At 36.7% G+C, this 16962-nt stretch overlaps 1 protein-coding gene across 1 annotated transcript in view; it reads left to right on the top strand.

The window, feature by feature from the left end:
• LOC150084394 (cell adhesion molecule Dscam1-like) overlaps positions 1–16962 on the top strand; it is a 687198-nt gene that overhangs the window by 335419 nt on the left and 334817 nt on the right. The window contains 1 exon segment of the mRNA XM_090376030.1: positions 12217–12378. Within this exon segment, the coding sequence (XP_090232156.1) occupies positions 12217–12378 (162 nt within the window).

The raw sequence follows: 16962 nt of genomic DNA, 5'->3' as shown, positions 1-16962 counted from the left end.
GTACAGAAGAAATCGTTTTACCAGATGTTGCGGAACCATGTACTTCACATGATTTGGACTACGAGGCATAAAAAGAAAAGGCCCCACACTACATTGAACAAAAAGAATTAAGCGACTTGATCAGAGACTTGGGCTTACCCAAAGAGAAGGCTGAATTACTCTGATCCAGACTACAACAGTGGAGCTTACTCACCAAAGGTACAAACATTACAATATACAGTAAGCGAAATTAAGAGTTTAAGGTATTTTGCAATGGAAAACAACATGTGTCTGCAAAGACGTCGTTGGCCTTATGCACGAACTGAACTTTGATCACAATACCTTTGAATGGCGTTTGTTCATTGATGCGTCAAAGCTAAGTTTGAAAGCAGTATTGCTTCATAATGAAAATACTTTACCATCAATTCCTCTTGTTCATGCTGTTGGCCTGAAAGAAACTTACGATAGCATGTCCCAGTTTCTTGCTGCTATACGTTACAATGACTATGGCTAGAATATTTGTGGTGATCTCAAAGTGATTGGACTGCTTGTTGGGTTGCAAGATGGTTTACTAAATACTTGTTTCCTGTGTTTGTGGGATAGTCGTTCAACAGCCAAACACTACGTTGTACAGCACTGGGACAAGAGAGATGAATATATTCTCGACAAAAGCAATGTAAAGTATGTTCCATTGGTTGATCCACAAAACGTTTTTCTTCCCCCATTACACATCAAGCTTGGACTGATTAAGAATTTCACTGAGGCACTGGATAAAGAAAGCAGAGGATTCGCATATTTACTGAAAATGTTTCCAAATTTATCTCATGCAAAGCTGAAGGAAGGAATTTTCATAGGTCCTCAAATAAGAAAGCTCCTAAAATATGAAGAATTTCAAAGAATCTGAATGACGTTGAACTGGCTGCATGGAGCTCTTTCAAGGCTGTTATACACGGATTCCTCGGAAAGAGAAAAGAAGAGAACTATGATCAACCGGTGACAAAGTTGCTGAAATGTTACAAGATCATGGAGTTCCGAATGTCATTGAAAATGCATTTCCTTCATTCCCATCTGGATTTCTTTCCTGAAAACTTAGCAGACGTCAGTGATGAACAAGGAGAGCGCTTCCACCAGGACGTATCTGCAATGAAAAAACGATACCAAGGTCTCTGGGACTCTGACATGATGGGAGATTACTGTTGGTTCCTTAAACGGGAAAAACAATGTGGAGTATAAAAGGAAATCATTGAGCGGAAAACATGTCTAAGTAACATATATTGTGTGTGTAATAAGTGAAACCATGTATGCTGATATTATATAAAAACAAGGAATTTAAAAAAATGCGTATATCTTTATTCGTAAAGTAAAAGATTGATATTTTCATAATCAGGAAATTAATTTTGTTCAGAATAACCAACTTTTGTTCCAGAGGTATGACGGAAAAAAAATTTGTCGTGTAGTATTACTAACTCTATTCAAATTCATTATATATCCTACCTATAATGAATGATGGATAACAATAGGTTTTTTTTTTGTTGTTGTTGTTTTGCTATAATGGCACAGATTTTTCATACAAAGCACCAAACAGTGTCTGCGCGAAGTGGATTCTTAAGTATTTCAAAGATGAATAAAAAAAGTTTTCGAATGTGAGAATTAATTCAGCCACATTCTGAAAAAAGCCCATAAAAAATTCCTCCCATCATCGATGAGATTGGAATTCAATGCCTTTTCCACCCGATGTGACGACAAAAGTGATTATATCCACTATACTATCTGCAAGAGCTAATGTGAGAATGGAATTGTGTTATATATGAAAACTAGCACCTTATCTAGTATAAGAAGGAAATAACTTCTTAGCTCGTATAATGATTGTGGTTAAGACATAGTGCAGACACTTGGAAACAGCATGCAAGCGACGCAGCACCAGTGGAAACATCAGTCAACACCATGGAAATGCCGACGAAATCCAGGAGAAGAAAGCAGTGGGAAAGGTTCTGGTCAGTTGCTGTTTTGCATGGAAATCTCAAGCCGCTTTGAGATTTCCATGCTTTTGGAATACACAACTGAAAAATGGGCTGGCAGTACATTGATTCCATAGGGCCAGTGAAGTGAAGTCGTCAAACTATGGTGCTAACAGTAATCAAAAACTTATTTGCAGGTTATAAAATAATCTATGTAAAAATAGAATAAGTGCCTAAATTTTATAGATTTTATTTTTTTGGAAAATAAAGAACAACTACACACATACTGGCCAAAAAATACGAACTAAGTATCGAATCGGGCTTTGTTTCGAATAACAGAAAGTGTGCGGCACTGCATGGAATCTATATAAAGTGTTTTGGAGCGACAAAGTTTAAGGGCGTTTTGGTCTAATTGTAACCATTCTGCCAGCAAAATAAGATACAGCTGCGAGAACATTGAAGGAAGAGGAGCTCGTTGGTTGTCGAATAGTTCTCTCCAGCATATTCCACACATTTTCAATAACATTGAGATCAGGTGAAAATGGGGCCAGAGAAGGTGGTGGAAATCCGCGTAATGTTCTCCGAACCACCATTCTTACAACTCTGTTGCATTGTCAACCATGAAGTGGCCATGACTTTCAGGATAAAAGTGTAACATTGCAGGGCGCAGTAGATCTGATACAAAATTCGGGTACTCCCTTGATGACATTCCACCGGTATCAACGGACCCAGTCCAGGCCAACAAAACATTCCCCATTCCATAATACCATTTCCAAATGCTTGGGTGGTTGTCTTAATAATGCAAGCAGGGTCCATCGCTTCGTGATGGTTTTCGCCACACTGGATGTCATATTTTTCCGTACAGCAGTCATTAGAGTACGACAGCTTTGTTCTTGAAGTATTGTTTTTCTGCCACATTTACGCCTTTGAGATGTGGAAGAATCGCTTCCTCTTTCCAGTCATTAAAAGACTTTGAGATGGATGCTTTTGAGAAACCAGTTATGTCTTTCGTTTCTTGAATCGTGGCTCCTGCTAAACGTGCACCCACGATAAGAGCTCTTTTCAAGTCTGATAGATCGCACATTTTCATATTACTGTAGTCGAATAGTCTGTTCGACTACAGTCGAACAGACTGTAGTCGAAGTAAAGGAATGGGATTATATTTCAACGCAAGCACTCAAATAAGACGATAAACAACTCACTTAATTATATTAAAATAATTAAATAAATTAAAGAACCAGTTATTAGTCTGAAAATAATTTTCGTTTTCATTTATCTCGCCCTTATATTTATAAATAACCCTCGAAAATAATTTTTCTGAGTGTATTTAGGGCCAAAAGGATGGATGCAGTGCTGTTGATAGGTATTTAACCAAAATAGTTAATTATATCAGTTAACTATAGATGAGTAGTTAACTATGGATTTATAGTCAATCTTACAGCAGTTGAAGTGATTCAATCGGATCAGAAATTCAGCATAAATTAATATTTAAATTGAAATGGTTGGTTCTTTAGGATTTCTGCAAGGAACAGTTACAGCCATGAGGCATCAAGATATCCAGTTTTTAAACTGTATGCATTTTCGAGGCCACACTGTGATAAAGGTCCTTAGAATCACCTCTTGTGTTAATAAAAAATGCTTCAACTTTCTCCAGCCACTAAAATCGAAACTAGCCTTTTCTTCAATGCCACTGTCATTTGAACTACACGAGACAATGAATGCGATTTGTTCATCTTCTAAAATGAATTATCAACTACTGGAACACAACCCGAAATGAAGCTTCGTTCTGAAAATAGGCTAAGAAGTATAAAACAAGAGGCGCTATATTTCATGAAAGGATCCTTAACGAAGTCACGAAAACGTCACGTTGAATTAAACGGCCTACTCTTCAGACTGTCTGTTTAGTGCTGCCCTCTGTTAGCACTTAAAAATAACATATAGGTTAAGAAAGTCTTAAAACAATCTCAAACAAGTAAATAAATATAAATAACCTCAATTTATAAGTGAAGTGATGGCTATAAATAAATATTTTGGTGATTTATTACAAGTTGGTTACCTAGAAATTCGAAATAATACCGAACGTGGCTTATGTGGTTGTTTGAGCAGAAAAGAAAACGAAATCGATTTGTTTAGCGAGGTATACGATAATAGGTGGTTGGTTTCTGTTAGTATTCCTAGGTATTTACAGAAATACGGTACAACACATACTCTACGTGCAATGTTTCATTCTATATATATATATATTTTTTGGAAATTTTGACGCAACGGTTCTTTCCCGTTCATCCTTTTGTATTTATGTAAAAGCATAAGTTAAAAAAATTGCAGGGTACGGTCAGTGAACCTCTCTGGGCATCTTCCAACAAGTGCTCTTTCTTATAGCGTGTGATATTTTATTTTCTTTCAATAATATTATTAGTGATGTAGCCACTGAGCCAATCCAGCTACGCTACACTTACTACACTTTCAAACGTATTGGAATGACTCTTGTGTAAAGTTTTACAAAGCTTCATTTTATACTCCAGTATGGCTTCCCCAAAGACAGAAAACTATACATTTCCATTGTATCTGTTTAAAGCAGCCGATAAACAGCACAAAGTTAACAGGCAGGTTATTTAGATGTATAAGGAGACAATTGAAGTCATAAGATTGACTGTTTTTTGGAATGAAAAACCAGAGATTTTGGCAGACGATTCCATGCAACTTTCAACCGGATTAAGCGTACCACGGAGTCCAAAAAGAGCGTCAAAGTTCCTCCGGTCCCAACGTGAAGAATTCCCCTATGGCCAAACTAAATAGAACCCAAGTGGAGAGAGAGGGAAAGATGATTAATGCTGTCCACTTCTCTACCCCAGAGGGGTTTCACAGTTAATAATGGACCGTGCATTTTTTTTCCAGCAGCATACGGATTTAACTGTGCGCATTAGTGACCATATAATCCAACGCTTTGGCCAGTCCTTCACTCTAGTGAATAAAGTGAATTAAGCGGACTGTATGACAAGTAGGAACAGCTGTAAAATGTGTCAAGAGAACGATAAATATTAAATAAACCATATCGGTCACATTGTATAGAACAAGCGGCTTAAAAAGAGGTTTTACTGTAAGATGCTATAAGTTGTTCGTCTACTGTTGAACCTCAGAAGGTCAACTGTTGCGAGCGTAAAAAGAGTGACAACCAAACAACAATCCAACAGACTAAGAACACTTACGAGGACGGATCTACAATCCCTGAAGAATCTAGTAGTTTTTTTTTTTTCTGTAGTTGTTTCTTTAAATGTTGCGATAAAAAGGTTCAGGCATCAAGGCAATAACTATAAACTGCGTTTGCTATTAATGAAGTTGCACAGTTTTGGTTTCCGAGACACACAGCTGCTCAAAAGGCACAACTAACTCCAACGAATAATACAAAAGCGTTTTCAAAATCTGTGACTAGAAGATGATTTGCTAGGGTAGAGAATTCGATCTGAAAAATTTTTTTCCCATAAAATACAATTTTTTTTCTTCAAGGTTTCAATTTTAATACTTCCCTGAAAACACTGCCACGAGAGTCGCATAAATATGTTACTAATGTGGGATCTAGAAGCCAATTGGGGAACTTTGTATACAATTTTAACTTCTATCTATCTTGGAACCTCAATAGGCTGTTGCTTTAAATTTAAATTCTGGAACAGGGGTCCTCACTTCTCTTCCAAGGTCCACAAGCTATCTGCTGCTCAATAAATTAATTCCATTTAGCCTTTTTTACATCAGAAGATTCCATGTAATGAGGATTTTATTTTTTTTTTATATATATTTCCCCTGCCTGGATAATTCCGAATACTTGCTATAGAGCTGTGGTGTTTCTCCCCAAAGATAAGATATATGTTACCAACATAACAAAGTTTATTTCACCGTTCTAGTATATAATCAAAATACACACACTAAATAATTCAAGATATCAAAATTTCTCACAGCTCTCTTTTTTACTATACATAATATAATGTTCTCACCTTTCCTTTCTTTCAATGAATTCATAACCATCTACAACTTTTAAACAATATAAAGTACTAACTAACATATGCAATTATATATGGATATATATAGGTAATTACATTATTCTTCCTCTCTCCCTCTATGCACATGAAGATCTAATTGGGCATATCCTTTTGAGCCTTCGGTGGACTATACACAACTAGAGGATATTTCTCCAGAGTTCAGGCTATTTCGTTAACAACAGTAACACATTCCTTTATTTTACACATACTTCTAACACAGATAGGTAACACACTCACTCTCACTATCTTTATCTATATTCTATTGTTCCCCCTTTTCTATCTTTTACAATACAGTATTCAGTTCATCATAAATCTCCTCTAACTGCCCTATTCATTTCTCCCCCGTTTATATTTTCTTTATAATACAGTTTTTTCGTTAGCAAAATTTTCCAAACTTACTTGCACTTTCTTCTGTCTCTACCTGGATGGGTGTTTCCCGCTTCAGGTCTTTTCCAGCTGTCGTCTCTCTGGGCTTGGCCTTTGCTGATCCACTAGGCGCGCATCTTTATACTGCTCTCTGTCGGATCTCTCGACGCACAAGGACTTTTCTCCAGGGTTGCTGCCTTGGCTATCCGTTTGAAGCTCGATCCGATTTTATTCTCAATCGTTTCCCCCCTTTTCTATAACCAATACCCACTGAACTGTGCCATTTGTAAAACCCACCGTTTAACAATTCCCACACACCTCCAACACCATTCTCACTCCCAAAAAATTTCTCTCTCTCGCTCTCCAGCAATTCTCTGACTTCTTTTCCCGCTTCTCTGTCTCGGACTCCTCTCTTTCACTCCCCCATCACCTTTTTTGTTCATCTCTCTCCCCCTTTTCTTGACCAATCATCTTCTATTTCTCTTTCTCCATCTTTATTCTTATTCACTCATTTCCTTTACTGTTGTCTCTGCCCACGTTCGGGTTGGTCGCGCTCCCTTTTCGTAGCGGGGACATCCGGACGCTAAGAAATTTCTAGAACTTTCTTCTGACCATCCTTGTCCACTTACCCCTTTTCGTCACGCCCCTTTTTAAGTGACCGCCCTTGAAATTTATAAGAGCGCACTTCGGTGTCGGCCTGTTTATACAGCGCTATGATACCCGATCTCGGCTTGCTCTATGATCTCGGGTCTTTCCTCTTTGGAGTCCGAACCCTTTCTGGGGGGTGAGGCGTTCCTTTGTCCCTTTTTTCCGCAGTGCAGCTCCCGCTCTACTTACCGTAAACAAAACTGCTTCAAACTAGCACTCCTATTGTTCAGTTTCAGTTCGAACAGGCCCCCTGTTGCTAACGCTAATCCGCTCTCTACTGAAACGAACAACACAGGAGCGCAAGCAAATTGCCTAATGCCGTCTGTTTAAAATATAATAATTTCCGAAATATTACAAAAATATTATTATTAGGAGTTGTAAGAATGGGTTCTTACACTATGACACTTGTTCACTTTTGGTACGTGTCGTAGACTGCCGAATCCTGTCCTAAAGGAATCCCTCCCCAAACACTAATCATCGCCCATTTCATTTTCCCAAAATTTAACGGCTAGACTCCTATTTCTCCAAAGACAGATGGGTGAGGCCTGAGTTCTAAAGGTTGGCTTGCTTCTTGGGGGCAAGGACAAATGCTAGTACTGTAGTACCGTGAAGGAAAGACGACAAAAGCTGTTTATTTAGAGGTGATATAAAAAAGGTACATGAAGAAAATAGACTTGTCTGATTCCAGAGAGGTCAAATTGTTAATGCAGGTTTAGCGGGGACATCGGTGACTAAAACTTTTGAATTGTTTAATGTATCCAGAGACACTGTATCGAATCGAAAGTGATGTCTGCATTCAAGTATAGAAAAACAATTGATATGACGAATGTGGCAAAAAATCGAACTGACTGAAAGAGACCGCTTGACAATGAAATGACTGTATCCCGAAAACAATGCTACTGCCTTAAAATAACTGTAGAAATTAATGCAATTCTCAGCAATCTAATTTCTAGCAAAACAGTTCGGTGAGAACATCAAAGCTGAAATTTATGGAAGAGCGGCTATTGCCAAGCCACTCGTTACTGATGGTAATGCTAAAAAGAGGATGCAATTATGTATGGAGCACAAAAACTAACTGAACGCTTTCTGATTGTAAGCATGTCATATTTTCAAAAGAATCACTCACTTTTTCCAACGTCAGGAAGAGTTTAACATTTGTTGAATTTCAAAGGAAGTGCATCATCCTGACCGATTTTTGTGCCAAACGTCAAACAGGGAAGAGGATCAACAATGGTTTGGGCAGCAATATCTTGCTATCCTTTAGGTCCTATCATCATCATCCCGAACGGGCGAATTACTGCCACTGATTACCTTGATATTCTAAGTGACCAGGTTTATCCCATGGTGCAAACACTGTTTCCCATAAAGGATGCCATGTTTCAAGATAATAATGCTCCAATACACAACCAGATGTGTCCAACCTTGGTTTGAGGAACATGAAACTAGGACTTGGCATCTCCTGTATTCTGTACAATCACAAGACTTAAATGTTACTGAGCTGCTGTGAGCATATTTGGAGAGAAGCAGATTTCCTCCACCTGCACACTCAAGAAGGTTGAAACATTCCTCCATAAAGAATGGTCCAATATTCTTCTTAAAACAGTTCAAGATTTGTCTGGCTCTATTCCACTTAGAACAGATGCCGTTTTAAAAGCAAAGGGTGATCCAACACCATATTAGTGCATACCTATAACCAGTACCGTATCCTCGTAGGGGGGGGGGAGGCATGACGACCAGATTTTTGAGTTTTTTTAGATAGACTTAGGAACACTTATACACATAGGTATGAGTAAAGGGGGCATATTGCCCCCTCTGCACCCCTGAATACGCCCCTGCCTAAACCCTTATCATAGATGTTTCTGTTATTTGGTCCATCTCGTGCAGATACCGTAAAGGATCAGTATATTGTTAAATCAGAGATCATTTGTTATCACATTCTTCCATTTTAAAAAATAATTTTTGAATGAATTACTTTTAACACTATAGAGTATAGTGTACTTGTAACCTGGTTTCTTTGTTTGTACACTCCTGACAAATATTTCAAAATCCTAACGATATTCACAGGCAGTTTTCATTCCTTTAACTTTCATAAATAAATTAATTCCTCTGTGTTATTACTGACATTCTAAAGAACAAATTTCTCTGCGTTACTATTCATAACTGGAAAAGCTGTTATATTAGGAGCATTATCGACTTAAGTCATATTGCTCAATGTATATTGTTCTGTGGTCGATTTTCTGTTTGCTGAACGAAAAATCCGACCGAGAGGTAAAACCATGCTACCCTCGTATGGGACCGACTAACTCAGCCACGTTTTGAAAAAGGCCCATAAAAATTCTTCACCTCATTGACGGGACTTGAACTCAGGTCTTTTCCACCTGTTGTGGGGAGGACAGCGGTCCCACCAACTGTGCTACCCACGAGGAACAGAAAAAGCGTGACTACGTCACTAAATATACACAGTTAGTATCAGTGTTATTCGTAATATAGATTTTCATCATGAACTCACATTATTTCAAATTGTTATTAGGTATGCAAATTGTCGCATCTCACATTTTATGGATACTTCCCGTCACTACGTTGTTTAGGGCTCCACACTGCCTACCGATGAGATCCGAAATATTTTCGAAACTCGAGTCTGGGTTGCGGCAAACACTTTAAATAAAACAACGACATATTTTTCCATTGGAGCAGTGCATTTTATTTACAATAATGCAATACCAAAGCAACTACTGTTAGAGTGTCCCCACAATTCGAAACAAGTGCACTAAGAAAACTTAGTTTGCTCAGTACCAAAAATGAAATAAATGCGGCTTTCCCCTCCAATTACAATAGTTTAGAGTGGCAAATGATGCAAAGAAGCAAGCTTGAAAAAAAAAACAGTCAAAATAATAATTCGGCTAATCCCTCCTTAAGTTTATTCCAACTATCCAACTCTAAAATTCTAGACGGAAGTTTGTTCCAATAATCACTCTAGTTGAAATCAAATTTTGTACATCTATCCTGCAATCATCATTTTTTAATTAATTTTACCTTAATTAAATTTCGATTAACTGAAATTTAAATTCCATTTAAATTTAATGAAATATGTCTGAAGAAAAGTAAGAATGCCGTCAGTATTTGGTTCTCTATGATACTCCATCCATCCATTCAAAGCATTAAACATGCAATCAAGTCACCTCGGAGGTGTCGAGTTTTGCAAAAATGAAGTATTTCATAGAAAGAAGAATGCTCTTTTGTGTCCTCGAATAATCTTGTTGCTCTTCTTTGCACCCAATGAAACACTTCCACATCCTACTTAAAATGCGGATTCTGAGACCTGTTCGAAACTTGTGTGCAGTACTCAACATGTGCCCTGACCATTGCTTTATGCAACAGGATAATCACCTCCTTGTCTCTGCTGGCAGAAATTACAGTATTTCACTGAAAGAACCCATGAGCTGTCCAACCCTGGGCACTGCTCAGAGAACTTTACGGACTAAGTCTTTTTCGTTAAAACGCTCAGTGTGGTACCATCCAACACACTATATTATTCTTGGTTTACTGCTATTTGCCTAATTTCATTATGCCTTGTTGCAGCAGAATGCCTTGATTCTTGTCATCAACCACCTTGCCAACCTTTGTATTATTTGCAGACTTAGACAATAAGATTTATATTTTTCATCAATAAATACTGAAAACAGTATGGGCCCAGAAGTAAACCATGACGAACGCCACTAATAACATTAGCCCAAGAAGAATATTACTCATTTATAACTACCCTCTATCTTCAGGTACTCAACCATTCCTTTATCCGTGGCAGTAACTTGCCTTTAATTCTCCAATTTGTACAGAAGTCTTTCATGAAGAACAGTGTCAAAAGCCTGAATAAAAAAATAAGTATATGATGTCAGAATTATTTGTTATATCCAGTTTATTTGTTATTGTCTCATAGCAGTTAATCAGATTGGCAAGACAAGATTTGTCCTTAATAAACCCGTGCTGTGACATCCGCAAGATCGTCTTACGAAAATCGCAGCATTTCCCTGGTACAAAGATCTAAATTACAGGTCTATAATTACCTGAGATTCCCCTTTCTGAATAGGAGAGACACTTACACATCTCCAATCTATACATACTTCCTCTAAATCCAAGGATACTCTCATAATTAGGGATCATGGTTTGCGGCTTCTTTTAATATAATTGGACAGATTCCATCAGCCCCAGGTATATTTGCAATAATACAATTTGCTTCAATCGAATATCTAATTATGACAATTAGTATTGGGGCACAAATTTTTCTGCAGAGGTAAGGAAGTATAACCTCTTCTAAAACAATTCCCTGTAGATCAGAGACACAAAAGTGCTCTCTGATCTACAGGGAAAATGACGCTGATTATTTATTTATTGGTGCTGCTACAATAGCTTTCTTGCATAATTTTGCTAGTACTAATACGATCCGAAATAGATTTGCAATACTGCATATTCAAACATGTGCACTGCATTTTCCAAACTGTGGATGATGGCAAAATTAAACAAGTCTACGAAGTACAATTATAGCGCATTTTGTTCCACGTTTTTATCCATTAAAAGAAAAGTTCCAATCCAGTCAACAAAATGGAAATCAAAATGAGAATGTATATAGAATGTGAAATACTGAAAAAAAAAAAAAGGTCCAGGTGACAAATAGCCTAAACCCTAAAATTAAGCGAGTCAGACCACAGAGTCTTAATTGAAACGTTCCATATTCTTGCTCTGAAAACTTCTTAGTATTATGGAAACTTAAATATTTTTACAGGCTTCATGGCCATATCCAAATCTGGCTTTTTTTCAAAACTGTGGTAAGCTTAAAGATGGTCGATAACCCTCTACAGTGTAGCTACTTTTAATCATCTTTAATCATAGCTCTTAATGGCAATAAAAATCCTAAAACGTTCAAAGAAATATTAAAATACACCCATCTCCCGATGTAGGAACACTGCTTACATCCTATTGTACATTGCTGTGGAGAAATATTAAGCCGCAATCATTATTTTCTTTTGGTGTTTTCCAGTGCTTTAAATACTTAAGGAGTTTACAGACCATAGAAGGAATTCCTAAATGACTTTTAAAAGTTACCCAAGCAGCTTTGTAATTCTGAAAGAAAGTTAATCATTTTTATGGATAAAAATATTCCATTCAATGTAACAATTCTAATTTTAGATTTTGACAAGCATCCCAAACCTTCTTTTTCAAAAGCAATAATCTTTTAACAGGAGAAACAAGACTTCCCCAGAACAGAAGACAAATTGTCCACCCTAATGGAACACTTGTCATTGAAAATGTAGATCGGACGAATGATGAAGGATCTTATCGGTGCATAGCGGAAAGCAGACAGGGAGAAAGTGCCTTCAGAGATGTAGTTGTCAAGGTTCTTGGTAGGTATGAAGAAAAAGATATTTAATTCGGTAATAGACGAGCTCATAACTGTCGTGTTGTATACTTTCAACATGATTTATTGTCTCTGTCGTAATTTAAAAAGGGCACCTTTCAAGTTGGGGGAAATATGAAAGCTGGCACTTGCATCCATGCAAATAACTTTGCTGGGAAGTACGCAGACAAAGTGACAGCTTCTAAGCTTTTAACTGGCTTCATTAAATATAACTTTGTTCGCTTTTCTGCCTAAGAATAATTACATCACGCTTTTATTTTCTTTGGAATATGTAAATTTCTCTTTTATTAATGAAAAGCCACAATTTAGAAGCATTTAATTTGTAGCCAATAATATGATTTGGGGAAAAGTTACCTGTGTCTAAATCATTATTAATTAATTACACCTTAGGGCCGAGGTAAATGTTCAGGTACAGAATTCAGAACATTACTTGTTCAAAACTGAATAACGCCCAAAATACACGTTAAGTTTTTACCAGTGGAGGTCGGACAGGCTATTGAATTGTTATACTTCTTTGCCCCTGCGTGAACATCCTAAAGCATAGGCAGAAAAAAGATTCATATATACTGAAATGTGCTCTGATATTATTCATTATATATAAAGTTATTTTCCATTCACGTAAAATATTGTCTCTAATGGTATACCAATAGCATTGTGAAAGAATTGTACGAGGGGGTATCAAAAGGTTCGTACCCTTCCCTAGAAATAACAGCCCTAGAAAGGTGAAACTTCACAGGAACTTTAATCCTTTTCTATGTACTCTCCATGTATACTAACACATTTCTCCGACATCTGGATCAGTTGTTTAATGCTTTGATCATAAAGTCCGCATTTTTTGCCTGAAACCAAGATTCCACTTCATTGATGACTTCCTGAGATGAATCAAAGCGGCGTCCACGCAATGGTTTATTCATTGTACACCCAGCATTCGTTCGTCATTTGTCGCCAACCGATCAAAAAAAGTTCTCAACATCACACAAATCCAACAGTTGGGGAGAACATTGCTTCTGCAAAGGCGTCAGCAATCTTGAAACCCATCGTGTGGAGACCTTAGACATGTACAGATCGTCATGTAAAATGCTGTGGACAGACCCATAACTAATTCCCACTGCATTTCCGATTAAATGAATTGTCACATGTCTGTCACTCAGCACGAGCTGTTCGACCTTTGCAACCGTCTCAGTATCTGTGGATGGCCTTTCTTCTCTTGGCTCGTCAAAGACACTCGTACGACCGCATTGGAACTCCTGTTTCCACTTTTTAACAGTGTCATTGGATGGACAATTCTGCCCATACACAGCTTTCATTTCTTCGTCAATTTCCTGAACTTTCTTGCCCTGCAAAATGCAGGAACATGATCATTGCTCGATACTCCACTTTGTCAACCATAGCGTCCTTCCTCGGATTCCGAGCTCCACCTCTGGTGTACGATCACCTACGGGAATGAAATTTCACATGTTAGTTATTGAATATGTAGACAACTTATATTAAAAACGGCATCTACCTACTGATGTTTTATCTAGGTCAGGGTACGAACTTTTTGATACCCCTTCGTATATAGTATTGCACTAGCAACTTCGTTTTAGTCGTGTCTCTTTTGCTGCATGTAATATTCTAATGAGAAACAAAGTTGTCTAGTGCCTATCTTTAAAATATGGAAAATAATTAAATGCACATGGCATAATACTTTAAGAGTTTAGTATCTATATAATATCGGTGTTTAGATACACCATAGACACTCTTAAAAAAACTATTAAAATATGGAATATGAAAAACTGTTAACTCATGCAGATCTACCTATATTAAAAATTCTTGCGATATTTTGGAATCTATAGTTTACGAGAACCTGAATAATTTTGTTAATTGTGAATCTCGCCTTCATAAATCATGAATTCTTAAGTGACTGATTGACTAAAATAATTTATTCAGTTCATTTCGTTCAACTAAGGCCTTCTGATATGATAAATATTGAAGCGTTACTCTCAAACTGATATTATTGTAGAGTTATAAGCAAGGCTACTAATGCCAGTAGAGAATATTCTTAAACAAGAATACTTCCCGAAACGAGAAAAAAACCTCAACGTTCATTCTGGAAATTGTAAGTATTAAGAATTGATTGCAGAATCTTTTATTGATAGATAACACCTAGTATGTGTTGACCATATGCAATTCATTATTCAAGTTTTTTTTTTTTTTTTGTTGTTGTTTTTGTAGCTTTTACGGGTGTTCTTTACTGGGGCTATTCTTATTGCAATATTTAATGTATTGTTCAGGTTATTCGATATCTGGTTTTTCACTTTCCCAAGAAAGAGGACTATTTTAGAAACTAGTAATTATTCCTGGGTTGTTTAGCTTTATTTCAGTTTATCAGGTCACAATCAAATGCAAAATTTGGTTCACTCATTTGAAATATAATTAATGTACACATTTTGTAATTTTTTGTACAATTATCAAAAAAAAAGGTACTTTAATGGTTACAACTAATCAGACTCTGGTCGCCTCCAGGGATCCAAGGTTCTTCATGCAGTTTCTTTACACCCCCAGAGTTCAGCAGGTGTCAGAAAGGCCAGGCTTGTTTCAGTTTTAACCATAGAAACACTACATATATCGGCATGTTACAGCCAATTCCATAAGTTTCAATTTCGTGCTCAGCGTTTGAAGTCAGTGTACTTGTGAATAGTGGCGTAACTGGGGGTGAGGGAGGTGGGACACGTGCCTTAGGTACCAAATTTGGGGGACGCCTTTTTATGATTAAATAATGAAAAAATTCCAAAAGAAGAGTTTAAGGGGCGCAATTTTTTTATTTGCCTCGGCGCCATCAACCCTAGTTACGCCACTAATTGTAAGCATTGCATTTAACCATGTTCAAGAATACAGAACTGTTTCGCATTATTTTTCGTGAAAATTGATAATTTTTTATCTATTTATGAAAATTAATAATATGTACATTTTAGTAATTAAAATTCCTCAAATTATGTTTATTCCTTGAATGGAGAGTGTACTTATTATTTATATTAATAGTTCCTGCCCCTACAGCCATGTCCCTCATAATAAAAGATGGACTATTCGTGAACTGGTAAAAGAGATAGGCATTTCTTATAGGACATGTCAAGCCATTTTAACAGAGAAGTAGAAACAGAACTGCAATTTATCTATGGCACATTATCTATGATCGGTATGCCTGTTAGCTGAGCAAAAAAAAAAAAAAGGCTTCTGAATATAAAACCACAGCTGACTAAGACTAACTCAGGTCAAGTTATGCAAAAAAAGCCAATAAATGTTCCTTCAGTCTAGATGAGATTCGAAGGTAGGTCTTTTCTACATGGTACGAAAAGACAGCGCGTGTAACCATTGTACCGTTGTGCGAACCTCTAAATTAAACAAAATGAGAACTACTTATGCCAATTCCGAAAATTGAGTTTCTGAAGTGCATACAGCACTGACAGAAATGGTGGAATAAGTATACAAGTGCAGACGGGGATTAACCTCCCACCCTGCACAATATCTTAATCCGTCTTGGGCAAGGGTTGCGCAGTTTTTCTTCTCCCCTAAACTCGGGTTTATCATTACTAAAACAGGCAAGCAGACCATAGAATTCTCGAAATTTACAAGCAATACACTGATGCCTCATAGCCTTAGTTGATTTGAAACAAATAAAAATATCGTATTTTTTTACAAATTCAGTCTCCATACTTTTGGATCAGCCCTCGTATTGTGTTTTTTTGATTAATTACTGCTATAAAGTTGAAAGTATTACCAGAAGTTGGAATATTTTTATTCTGTTTGGTAATTAATTATTAACTTATCAAACTATGTTTTCTTCTAATGCTAATTATTGAGAAATGAAAAGCTATCGAAACCACTAAAATGAAATTAAGGCAGACAGGACCTAAATGCTTTGATATCGGAAAAGCAGTATGGAGGAAAACCCTTGAGTCTGAACTTGTATTATTTACACCAAAAAAATCCTGAAATTTTACTGGAGAAAACTCATGAACGTCCAGAATCACGGTATAAAATATTTGATGCTGTGTTGACTATACCTCTATCAGAATTCGATACTTTTGAGAGGTTGCAGGGAATCTGACATTTTGTTACCAAAGTAGGTACGCTAGAAACTACTGGCAATTGATAAGTCGAAGATATTCTTTGGTCCTATTATTTCATGCAATATATGAAATATCTTTATTATCAACCATATTTACCATTTGCTCTGGTAACTACTATTCGAAATTAAGCCAATTTAAAAAATCTATCCAATCGTCTTAAACTCGTTAGTATTGCTTGAAAATGAATTTAACAATAATTTACCTGAAAAATTCAACTTAAAATTTATTTTATATATTTAATTATTAAGTGAGTAGTAGAAAATTTCAAAATGTATCTTAAATTGTATAGTGTGTGTGGGTGAGTTTGCCCACTTCATTGAACTTATATTTTAATACACGATAGTCTCAATTTGTTTCAAGGATTCGACTATCGGAATTCATTTATGGCTGACATACCCATTATGAAAAGAGGATTAAGGGAAAACTATTTCTTCTCGAGTAATCGACGGAAGAAAAGATGC

This window comes from Mastigoproctus giganteus, chromosome 6 (assembly GCF_048544385.1).
Source record: "Mastigoproctus giganteus isolate SK-2022 chromosome 6, ASM4854438v1, whole genome shotgun sequence".
NCBI classification, from domain to species: domain Eukaryota; kingdom Metazoa; phylum Arthropoda; class Arachnida; order Uropygi; family Thelyphonidae; genus Mastigoproctus; species Mastigoproctus giganteus.
This window is presented reverse-complemented; position numbering and strand designations above follow the sequence as displayed.